The sequence below is a fragment of the Ctenopharyngodon idella genome, chromosome 6 (genome assembly GCF_019924925.1).
Source record: "Ctenopharyngodon idella isolate HZGC_01 chromosome 6, HZGC01, whole genome shotgun sequence".
Classification (NCBI taxonomy): domain Eukaryota; kingdom Metazoa; phylum Chordata; class Actinopteri; order Cypriniformes; family Xenocyprididae; genus Ctenopharyngodon; species Ctenopharyngodon idella.
This window is the reverse complement of record NC_067225.1, coordinates 17626110-17639384: the sequence shown is the minus strand read 5'-3', so window position 1 is coordinate 17639384 and position 13275 is coordinate 17626110. Positions and strand designations below refer to the sequence as shown.

At 35.5% G+C, this 13275-nt stretch overlaps 1 protein-coding gene across 2 annotated transcripts in view; it reads right to left on the bottom strand.

Annotated features, from left to right (window-relative positions):
* The window catches only part of rab6ba (RAB6B, member RAS oncogene family a), a 93506-nt gene extending 80632 nt beyond the window's left edge, over window positions 1-12874 (bottom strand). The window contains exon 1 of one of the 2 annotated variants that reach the window (XM_051897775.1): window positions 12650-12874. In XM_051897775.1, the coding sequence (XP_051753735.1) occupies window positions 12650-12719 (70 nt within the window). In that variant the 5' untranslated portion in view covers window positions 12720-12874. The remainder of the gene's footprint in view (window positions 1-12649) is intronic. The other variant, XM_051897776.1, reaches the window with a different exon arrangement.
* Window positions 12875-13275: the final 401 nt, after the last annotated feature.

The following is a 13275-nucleotide window of genomic DNA, read 5'->3' as shown; positions in this document are numbered from 1 at the left end:
GTAAATATCAATATGATTTTGGATTGAATCACACAGTCCTACATACAAGCATAAACCTGAAGCAAGCATCTAAAGTTAATTTAAATTCACAAAAATTAGTTTGAGATCAAACAATAATTGGCAGACCCCCTGCAGTCTTCACCACCTTTTAAAGACCCTTGATCTGAAAAATACTTTCAGTATCCTTGGACCATCATGGAAACACTCAGTGTTCATCCACTAAAAGAAAAGAAGAGAGGTTGAACCATGACATTCGCTGATTTGCACACAGGCATATGGGAGCTCATTTTAATTATGTTTCATAAATTCACTCGCCTCTTCCTATATTGTACATTCCCGCAATTACATTATGCAGATGGAGATTTATGAGCCTGAGCACACTTCAATATCCAGCTTTCCTGCAAAGATTTTAATAAATGCGTATCAGTCTTAAATGATGAACCCACACTGTGTTAAATCAACACAGTTTATTCCAGCACTTATTGCTGACTTTATCGAAATGTAATACTACAAGAGTTCATCAAACATTAATGTTTTTACACCCATATTATGATAAATATTTAAAACCTAAGATGTCCTATAACCACACAGCAAAATCATATAAAAGCCAACAGTGCCTTCTGATTTTGATGGTACTATTTAGAGTCGTATAGCGCCACATCTCTCTTCAGACAGAAGAACCAGTACTGAGGCATAAAAGAAATAAAGAGAGGTACAGCTTGCGATCAATTACCGGCCTTTACTTGGCAGCTGAGTCAATCAATAGCAGATCAAAGCTGCCAGGGAGCCGCTTCCTCCAATCCATCAGACATTGAGACAACGGCAGTATGGAGCAATGAGATGTGAAATAAGGAAGACAGTTATTTCTAGATCCAGCCAATGTGAATCATAGCCTCCTGGTGGTTTTTAACTTCCCGTGGCACAAAAAAAATACATGCATGCACACATGCATTCCCTCTATTTTCATTAGCCGAGAGCACTTTCACAATGCAGGTGTATTGATAAAACATTTAAAGTCTTCACATTGGAGCCTCTTTGTACCGTAGAAGGGATAGCTCTTTAAACTCGGCATCTCGCCAACCTAGCCTTCCAAGTTCATTTTCTACGGCAGAGTAAAATGTAAGAGCTCTATTCACAATAAAATGGGCTTGACTTGGCAAACAGCAATATATTTGCACCACCAGGATATTTAACTGTTGAAAAAAAAATGATATACAAACAACAAAAGACACGAAAGGAATAACAAACACAGATGCCTGAGGATTCACAGGTCTTCTCCCTAACATACAAATTCTCAAAACTCTGTTGTGCCCTTGCAGTCATTTTAATTTTAAGGAGCAGGTTGGTGAATTATTGCCGGCAGTGAGCTGGGAGTTCTTCTCGTTCAGAGTAACAGTCCAGCAGCACTGCGCTGCTTTATCAGCACAACCCAAGCAGTGTCTCTAGGGCCCCTGATAGGACTTACAGACTGACCCCATAATGTATCATTGAGTTTGGGGGGAGTTGGTCACATGGCTTGAATGTAAGTCCCGACTGCATTGCTCCAGGCCTAAAGACTTCTGACTTCACTGCACCAGGGCTGATGTGAATGCAAAAGAAGTCTAAAGAAAGTCTAAAGCTCTATGAGCAAATAACTTAGATTAAAGATAGATACTATTCATTTAGATAATTATTTAGATACTGTCACTTTTGACCAATTTAATGCATCTTTGCTAAATAAAAGTATTTATTTCTTAAAAAAGTTACTTAGGCCAACCCAAACAGATGTATATATTATAAATATTATAAAATATTATTATAAAAGGATAAATCCATCCATATCTGCCTGAGGTGTTTAAATGAGATGGATGGACGGATGGATGGATGGATGGATGGATGGATGGATTGATGGATGGATGTGACTGATGTGTTTAAATTAGATGATAGATAGATAGATAGATAGATAGATAGATAGATAGATAGATAGATGTGACAGGTGTTTAAATTAGATAAATAGATAGATAGATAGATAGATAGATAGATAGATAGATAGATGTGACTGAGGTGTTTAAATTAGATAGATAGATAGATAGATAGATAGATAGATAGATAGATAGATAGATAGATAGATAGATAGATAGATAGATAGATAGATAGATAACAAAACAAATCTTACTGAGCCCAAACTTTTGAACACTATGTAATATAATGTAATGTAATGTAATATAATATATGAATAACTAAATTCATATTATTTATGCATTTCACCTGGAAGTACAAAGTTGACAGTGGTAGCATACAACACCAAAGATTTTTATGCATTTATGCAGTGCTTATATAAATCAAAACTATATATATCAGACATAGGGAAACTCCAAATCAGTCTCATTAATACTCCTTACTACTAAGGCATGATATTTGATCAATTTATTGACCATTAAACAGCTTTAGGATTATTATATGTGGACTGGGAATGCTAAAATAACACACACTTAAAGGTATGTTCAAGCACATAACAAGAACAAGATAAATTTGAATTTATTTCTTCCAGAAGACCCACATTTTTCCTAAAACTGTTTGACTGATCCAGTAGAGCAAGGAAACAATAGGTAGACTACACCCTCCACCCCTTCTCGCCCATAACATTTACCTCAGAATTTACAGCCTCAGGATGCCTCCACAGAAAGCCTCACCCTGGTTATGCAGTTCCTGACCTCAATCTCTGGATCAATACGCTGCTCCACAATGGGCTTGGTCAGCAACTGGCTATAACGGAATAGCCCAACCAAAACACTGTGCCATCATTTACTCACACTAATGTCATTCCACATCCTCTTTCTTTCTTCCAATGAGCACAAAAGGAGAAGCTCACCAAAATATCCAAGATGCTCTTTTAGTTTCCATATGGCTTCAGAAGACTTGATATAAAGCACACAAGTTGTATGGATGATATTTATAATACTTTTAAATCATTTTTGGAGCTTGATTGCATCTGCCCCCATTTACATTCATTGTATGGAAAATACAGTAGCCCCTTTAGACTTATTCTGGACATGACTACACCACACACATCATATGCAGCGCATTCAAAACTCATTACCCATCTCATTATTATTCATTATGCATGGTAATGAAGTAAGACTTAATTGAGCATATTTGCCATCTGCAAAATTAAGTGCCAGGACTTGGGTTCAACTACCAATGAGACAAGCAAAGCTAAAGGACTGCCATTCTCTCCTTGCAATGTCCAGCTTCAGGAGAAGATCTCCAGAAGTGCATTTACATCAGGCGAGTGTAAATTCCAGATCTCCAGATAAGGTTGACTAACAGGTGTGTATAAACATCTTTCTGTGGAATACTGGGAAGAGGAAGTTGCTAATGGCGTTTTTCATTCAGCATCATCAATCCTGCACATATGAAGAACCCCACTGAGGCATCTGAATGCCTTGACATCTTTCCAAGTAAGATAACTCATCAAGATCCTATAAATAAAACCAGTAATCATAAATTTACGGAGCACCTCGCCTCTACTTAGTGCTTGCCTGTTCTTTGAAACATAAATTATTGTTTTTGCTCTGAGCGTTGACTAGAGAAGCAAAGAAATGTGTTAGAGGTCAAGCTGACCTTATCAAGGATAAAAACATGGGAGGGTACAGTTCCGTGAAATAGATTTTGATGCATTCCATTTAAGATTATTTTCTACGTGGCGAAATAAAAAAGGCCTTTGGTTTTCCTCTCTTTTTTCTGTGCTGCATTTATGGCTCTTTGCTGTAGTGCTGTAAAAACATTGATGTTAATTTAAATCAGTTAAAATAACTCATCTGTGTGGAATCAAAGTCCCTTTAAGGCAAATTTTAATGCCCCGAACAGCTATTGAAATCTCTAAAAATTATATTTCAATAATACATTTCAAATCAGCAATAAAAGTAATTCAAGTTTGCTTCTTTAGCTCAAGGGGGCACTTACATTCTTACTGCCGCCATATTTTGTGCTACACATTCTCCCATTCCATATAGTTTCTAGTGCAATGCAGTCTGTTTTTTCCCTCAAAAATATAAAATAATAAAAATGTAAACTGTTATATAAAAAATAAAAGTTAATACAAATATATGAAATATCATCATACTCTATTATTATATAAAAATAAACATGTTACCATTGCCATTAATGTTTAAAGATATTTTACACTGACTAATTTCAGCCAGAAGGTTTCCACAAAGTTTTGACATTATAAAATAATGTAAACCATGCAGTTTTGACTGGAGGATGACTTGGAGGCCAGTGCGGCTCATTGATTGGATGCTATTATACTACAAAATGTACACAAGCCATAATTTAAGTTTATAATGCATTATCAGATTCAGCTGAATACAAGTGTCTCACAGGCACCTAATGAAAGCCATATTGATCCTAGACAGACATAAAAAATGAGTCAGGGAAAAAGGAAGACTCCTGGAGGCCATTTTGCTCAAATAATATAGAGTATAAAATAACAAAATGAGCCAGGATGGGGAGAGGTTGGGGGGGTAGAGAAAAGAGAATCGAGGAAAAGAGCAAAGAAAAGACAGAGGAAACAATGAGCAACAGAGAGAGATGGAAAGAGAGCGGATGAGACAAAGAAAACTTGCTTGTGAATCTCATTAAGATGCAAGAGGGCATCTATGAACATTAAAGAGAGTGCTGTGTGTGTGAGAGAGAGGCTTGCAGGGGTGGTACTGGTATAGCTAACCCAACACCGAGGGGTGATTTATAATTAGAGAGCTTTCCATTTGTGCATGCCGTTGAGAAGATGCAAAAAATCAAAGATATGAGGAAATCAAACCAGAAAGGATCAAAGTTCAGTGAGAATATGGAAGGTTGTAAGTGATATCATTTTGAAAAGTTTGCTTCTCTGCATGCACGGTGGTCCTGACACACAGTGCATACAGCGTTTGATCACATGCTTGCATGTGCTACTCTTGGATAAAATCAAAGATAGATGGTTTTAACCTGATATGATGGATGGACAGAATCAGATCTCCAGAGATTTTTGCCAGGTAAATAGTGGAGGCGAAAAATCCTAAAAACCCTTCTATTTTGTGTTTTCTAATTTAATACAAATTATTTTATCAGAAATATTAATAAATAAAATCATTTTTTAAATTAAATATAAATCACAGAGCAATTATTAACAATGATTAGCCAGGACTTTTTGCTACAAAATCCTAAAACATATTTTAAAACTTATTTTTAAAAAATCTCAGATTTTTCTCAGAAAATTGGACCCATTAAACACTACCCTTCAAAGTTTTAAGTAAGTTTTTTTTTATGTTTTCAAAAAATGTCTCTTATGCTTGCCAAGGGTGCAAAATATAGAAAAGACAGTACATTTAAAATGTAATTTATTTCTGTATGATGCCAAAGCTGAACTTTCAGCATCATTACTCCAGTCTTTAGTGTCACATGATCCTTCAGAAATTATTCTAATATGCTGATTTGGTGCTTAAGAAACATTTTGGTGCTTAATATTTTTTCTGAAAACCGTAAAACAATACATTTTTTTCATGATTCTTTGATGAATGGAAAGCCCAAAAGAACAGCATTTATTTGAAAATAAATCTTTGTAATTCTTTTGATCAATGCAAGATGCTTACAGAGTAAAAGAATTAATGTTCACGGGGGGGAAAAAAATCTTATTGAATGGTAGTGTACTGTATAGGTTTTTAGTTATTACCACAACTCATTAAGAGCTCTCACGGGAGATGGGGAAAACTAACACAAAGATACAGTTTGGCTATAAAGTGGAAATAATCAGATAAGATTCAAAATCCATTCAAAAGATGTCCTTGTAAATCTAGAGTCAAACACATTTAAGATTATCATGACATTTAAACAGAAATGGGGCAACAAGAGAAGTTTTAAACTATTCTATCATGCAACCCTGTTGAAAAAAACAGTCTATGCTGGTTAGGTATGTTTTGAAGCATGGCAGCTGGTTTGAGCTGGTTTAAGCTGGTCCTTAGTTGGTCCTTAGCTGGTTTAAGCTGGTCCTAAGCTGGTCCTAAACTGGTCCTAAACTGGTCCTAAGCAACTAGCTCCAGCTCAGGACCAGCTTATAACCAGCGCAGGACCAGCTTAAACCAGCTCATGACCAACTAAGGACCAGCATAAACCAGATCAAACCAGCTGCCATGCTTCAAAACATACCTAACCAGCATAGGCTGTTTTTTTCAACAGGGAAAACAAACCCTGAGATAAATGTACTAACTGTCAATTTGGTAGATAATGCAAAGATTTAATCTAAGGGGCTGTACTATAAACCCTCTGGACCAGAAGTTCTGACATCAAAAAAATGGGTATGTGCACCTTACAAGTAAGTTCATTAGTTTGAATGGTGTTAAACGAGCACAGATGAACAAAGAAGAAGCTGATTTTGATTATATGATCCCTTCATCACAAATAAGGAACAGGTACAATCAAGTGACAAGGAAATTCAGGAGAGTTAGGTTAAATTCTCTGCGATTATCTTATCTTGAGCAAACGTCACAGTGAATCAACACACAGAATAAATTAGACTTCTCGTGGTAAGCTAACCCTGACCTGCTGTGTGAGTGTACAGCAGTACTGGTTTCATTTTCTCTGAACACTGTTGCCTGGAGACATGCTGATTGACGCATTTGCTTGCTCTCTGAGGGTGACTATGAGCCGATCCAAGCCTGAGTTATTGGCTCAGTGAGTCAGCAAAGTTATGTGGGCAACATTTTAACATCATGTACTTTATTCAGCTGAAGCCAATCAGCTTCATTGAGTGCTGACTAATGATCCAAACCAATTAGAAGTAAAACAAACAGCTGATATTTTGGATGGATGAGATATGTGGGATATTAAACTGAAGGCTGCTTGCTGGTTAGGCAACTATGAGTAAATGAAAGTAATCGGTGCGAGACACTCTCACAATAGCCTGTTTCATTATTCTCAGACAGGAAGTTGGCAGGAGATCGCTTCCTTGATGTGCACAGACTTCACAGACCGCCAAATTACAAAATCACACTCGCCAGCTTAATTCAATACCCAAAAGGTATTTAGCCAAATATGCTAATTTCCCAATGTCCACACCAGAAAACAGAGGATGGCCAATTAGTAGGAAATAGACAAATTCATTCTGCACTGATTCAATACTTTAAAGGGTTAGTTCACTCAAAAATGAAAATTCTGTCATTAATTACTCACTCTCATGTCGTTCCAAACCCGTAAGACTTTCGTTTATCTTCGGAACACAAATGAAGATCTTTTTAATGAAATTTCTGTCCCTCCATAGACAGCTACACTACCAATTTGACTCTTCAAAAAGTTCATAAAGAGATTGTAAAACTAATCTATATGAATTGATGGTTTAGTCCAAATTTTCTGAAGAGAGTCTGTCGCTTTATATGATGAAAAGATTGATCAGCGACCATAAACAGAAGCTCAACTGAACCTCCTTGACACACAAGAACAAACCTCTTCTGGGAAGCTCAAACGTGCTGCAAAACACACGATAATGAACCTCATTGGTTCTCGCACGTCAAGCAAACATGTTTGAGCTTCCGTTTACCACAACTGATGAGTTGATGAATGTTTATATGTGAATATAAGCCTAAATTCCATCTGTTCATCATATAAAGTGATCGGGTCTCTTCAGAAAATTTGGACTAAACCACTCAATTCATATGGATTAGTTTTACGTTCTATTTATGAACTTTTTGAAGCTTCACATTGGTAGTTATGTAGCTGTCAATGGAAAGACAGAAAGCTCTCAGATTTCATCAAAAATATCTTAATTTGTGTTCCGAAGATGAACAAAAGTCTTACGGGTTTGGAACAACATGAGGATGAGTAATTAATGACAGAATTTTAATTTTTGGGTGAACTAACCCTTTAATACTTTTACCTCTCTCTATTATTTAAGAAATGTTTATTGAACACCAAATCAGCATATTACAATGGGCTTTGTCATCTCTAGAATAAATTACATTTTATATACATTTAAATATATTAAAATAAAAACAGTTATTTAAAACTGTAAAAATGTTTCACAAAATAACAAATTAACAAATAATGCAGCCTTGATAATAAGAGACTTCTATCAAAAATATTTTAAAAATCTTACCAAATATTTATTTATTTATTTTCATATTTGAAAAAAATGAATTTTCACAATTGGAAAAAAAAAAAAAAAAAAAAAAAAAATTAAAACCTGGAAATAAATGTAAATACAGTTTTAGGATTTTCACACTCAAATGGTTGTGCTTATAATTTAATTTGTATTAATACCTTTATAGATTTTTTACATAAAATTGTAAAAATGCAAAATAGAAGCATTATTTACAACTTGTAACAATTTGCTTTTATTAAAGCAATTTGCTTTTATTAAAATCTTGCTTTTATTTGAACCAACATTTAGTATTAGTATTTATTTTTTTGTTGTAATTATGAAAATACTTAAAACTTTGAGTTGTATTAAATTAAGATGAACAAAACACTAAATATATATTTTGATTTAAATTAATGTTTATTTGTAATTTACAGTTATTCAAAAAACTAGCTATCCTTACTGATGATATTTAAGTTTGCAAACTTACAAAAATAGAGGCAATCAGTTGTATCAAATGTTTTGAGTTAGTAGAACTTATCTGGGTTTACAGTGCAATTATTTTGTACACAGCTTAATCACGGAAGCAGTCAGTTCAGATGTTCTTGCTGTTCAAATCTTTCAAAGTGACTCAATGGGTTGTAAAGGCTTCCATACTCCAGTGTGTAAAGACAACAAGCACCACTAGGATTCTTAACGCCACCAACACAATACAGAACTCCCACATGACACTCCTCCAGACGGCTGTATCAGAGCTCTGTGGGCTGGAACATGGTGACTTGTCACTAGTTTTTTTTTTCTCTGCCTTTCCAGCTTCCCTCAGCCCAGTCCTTGCCATTAATAAATAATGGCCTATGATCAGCCAGGATTCACGACTGCAACTATATTCAGTGTGCTGCAAGTGAGGAAACAGAGCCAACATGGAGCCAGTCAAACTAGCTGCATTTGCCCAGATTAAATATGTCTGGAACTAGGTAGAAGGACATTAAGAAATGAGACATGAAAGGTTCCAGAAGTGGTGTGGTGTGTGTTGCAGAGTGATAACGCCCCACTATCTTCCTTATACTGACTGGAAATGTTTTCAGATCCCTACTTTTTCTATAAACCCCAGCCAGGAAGTCAGACCAGCATCATGTGTCCTGCGGAAGGGGTTAGGATGGAGGGGGGTCAGGGGTTTGGGGGGGTATTCAGCACCCTGGACAGCTTCTTCTCGCAAAGCCTCCCCCAATCTGGAGCCATTTAAATGAGATATATGAGCGCCAGCGTTCTCCTTTCCACACTTTGGATTATCTTCATTCACATGCAGTCTCTATACTTCTCCGCTATCTCTGTTTCCATATTGCATCTATCCACACTCCAAATGTAATTTCCCCTTCACTTTTAATGTCTTAATCAGGTAATCACCCACACCTGCTTAACAAAATGCTGTCCGTGCAAACTGGCCTCTCAAAGTGCATATAGGACTTGCGTATATTTCAAGCACTGATTGCTGGTAATTACTATGCATTTGCAATGTGTGGGGTGATTAAGAACTATGCTGACACTGCAGTCTTGAGCCTGAACACATTAACACTAAAAGGAATGTATATGTTTGCACACATTTGACAGATAGGTGAAATGTTCATTCAACAGCATTCAACGCACAATGTTTGTGTGCATTGGAGACCCCAGGGAACTGGTCTACTGCACATTGATATGCAAATATGTTCTAGTTTTGAATTTTAGGAGCCATATTTGATTCAAAAGCTGCAGTGGAGATGAAGAATATCAGTGAATAGTGCTTAAATGTATGCTTTGTTCCAGACCCAAAGCTATCAGAAGACTTGGAATATATTGCACTAGTAATATGAACTACTTGTATGGTTCCTTTTTCGATGTTAACCTTTCATTTTTAAAAAAATATTTTTAAGATTCAAAATTAAACTAAATCAAGAGATTCCTAAAAAGGAATGTTCACAAAAAAAAAAATCTAAATTCTGGCATCATTTACTCAACCTCATTTTATTCCAAACCTGAAAGACCTTTTTTTCTTCTGTGGAACACATTTTCAATGTTTTGTTTTGTTTTTAAAAACCATATAAAGAATCTTTTTAAAGTAGCACATTACTGAACATGTTTCAACTAGGTTGTCCAGTGGGTTGCACTAATGTTTGGTGTATGTTTCAATTATGCATTAGCATTCTAATGAGGACTTTTCTTATCTTTGTTCAAATGTGTACATAGAAAGGGCAAAAAAGGGCTATAAAGAAGAGCTGAAGAGAAAAATCAATACCATGTCTCAAATTGCTCTACAAATGGTTGCATTAAGTGTCTCTAAAGGAAATAAGAGGCAGAGAGAAAGAACATGTGGAATGAAACATTACTGTCCATCCTCAACATCAGCAACATGCATATTTGACAGTGTGTTTACTGGCAAAGGTTATAATCAGAGACTGCAATAATTTGATCATTTATTAACCAATGCTGATATTGACTGATACAACAAGCGGTACACTGTGACTGTAGTTTACTGTTCTTATCAGTGATACTGGATAACAAACACTTCACTGTCTGTGCTGGTCAATACGAATCTTCTCAGCTTATCTTTCCCTTAAGTCACAGGCAGCACATTAAAGCCTTTCTGCAGTAATTGCAGCTGTCTTGTAGGCTTTCAATAACTGGAAGGCTCTGACAAATAAGCCAGCACATCACCTGTTTCAAAAAGCACTGTGTTTAAGCATGTCATGATTGACAGACTAAAGGTTTTATAGAGATTTTGCCAATGAATCCAAAATCTGCTGAATCTACTACAACAGATTAACTGAATTAGAACATAAAAGCATAAACAAATACACTACAAAAGTTCAAAAGTTATGGGGTAATTTAAAAAAGAAGAAGAAAAATAAAACATTTATTCAGCAAAGATGCATTAAATTGATAAAAAGTGACAGTAAAGACAATAACAAATGCTGATCTTTTATTTGAAAAAAAAATTAATTTTAAAAAAAGTATTATGGTTACCTTTTATATATATATATATATATATATATATATATATATATATATATATAATGAATTTAGAAATTCAGAAATCATTCTATTATCATCATATTAGAATGATTTCTGAAGGACTATGTGAAACTGAAGACTGGAATAATGCCTGCTAAAAATTCAGCTTTGCCATCACAGAAATAAATTACATTTTAAAATATATACAAATAGGAAAAAAAAAATGCAAAATTATATATGTATAAGGCCTCTCACTTGTCTCTGATTTTATTGAAATAATAATAATAAATAAAAATAAAAACAAAAAAACCTGTGGGATTCTTTGCAGAGAGGAAATGTCTGCTGCAAGAGCCTGACAAGTTGAGAGTTTATGGAAGTAACTACTGGAAAAGATCCACAAGCTGATACACATTCTGCATGGATCAACACCACCAAGAGAAATCCACAAAAAGCTGTGAGGAGGGTCTTTTTGCTACTTCACAACATCTCTGAAAGGCTTCAGAGAGAGACAACAAAATAAAGCTGGGATCAGAATCCCTGGAGAGAAGCAGTGCCTCCGTACCATGGCAGCATCCATTGTTTACTCTCACAGTGTGAATCATACACTCCGCAGCACAATCTCAGACTTAAGTCCCACAGATCTGAGGACAGCTAAGACATTCTGGAGGCTTAATTCATCTGGTAGGAGGTTTAATGACGACAGGGGGCAGAATGCCAGGGGAAATCAGAGCTGAGTTGCCCTGCTAAACATTAACTTACCTACTCACATTTGCTTAGACTCATCCATTCATATCAATGGATAACTGACCTAGTCATCACTGTCATCATAGAGAAACAATACCAGGCAGAGTCGGCAGGCTGCAGCTACATAAGTTCTCTCAATGGCACACACTGGGTGTGTCTCAACATCCAGATTATTTATTTATTTATTTATTCATTCTGTTCTGCAAGTACTCCAGCTAAATTTTACACAACACTGAAATCTGCAAATGCATCCACATGGGCCTTTATGAAACTTTTATACCATCCTGAATGCACATTAAAAAATAATAATAATAATAAACACACTAGATTTTAGATATGTGACTGCAGTACATAGCCCATCACTGTATTAAATTCACAAAATCCTGCTATTTACATAAATATTTTATAGTTTTATATATAAAAGCATTAAAACAATATTATGTTGGCCTAGTTAAAATGAATTAAACAGCTTTAAGTCTTTAAACTTGATAATCAGTTGAAATGATACTTAAATCTTAATAAGTGACATATTTACCAGTTCAGAAATACATATCTGAAGAAAATAAATACAAAAAGCACAGAAAGGATAAACAGAGTGATTATTTCTAGGAGAAAATAAACTTTAATCAAATTAAATATGTAAATCCCATAACAGATTAAAATAACATGCCACACTAGATCCAGTGGCTTATGAATTTGATGTAAAATAAAATTTCATCATCATGACCGTCATGTTGAAGTCAAGCAGGTGTATATAGACCCCTGTTAATAATCAATAATAAAGCGTATTATTGAAACTTCCCAAGGAAATTCCAATATGACACTCACCGCTTTGCTCTCCAAGAAAGACGAGTTTGAATTTCCTTAAAGGGTTACCAAAGTCATTTCCCACAGACATGTTTGAGGGCTTGTTTTTTAACAGCGTGTTCCCACCGGTGTAAATGTCTGGATGGGGCAGCGCGATGGAAAAAACGGCGCTCCTGTGCGTTTGGAAACGGGAATGCTGCACTGGTTCGGCTGTCAGGCTTAATAGCTGCTGCGCATGCGCGGCCTCACCTCTCTCTCCCTCACACATACACGACGTAATGCTGTAACAACCCACAGAACGTGACGTCATGCCGTATCAACCCACAGAACATGACGTCATGCTGTATCGCCCACAGTAAGCAGAGAGTCTTTCCTTTATAACATACTTCTGATTATACATTGATTTATGGTTAAAAAAAAATACTGACATACTTTGACACTGCTTGATTTGTTTGTTGATTGGGTGATGCCAGTAGAGCTGGTAATCTAAAGCCTGCTTGTGTAATCAGTAATTCCCAGTTGTGTGTGTACACTAAAACAAACTAAAATAACTAGCAGTAAGTAATTATTAATAACTAAGTGACACCATTTCCGTTCCCTTTAAAGAAAACAATATGTGCAAGTTTAGTTAATTTGTTTACACAACT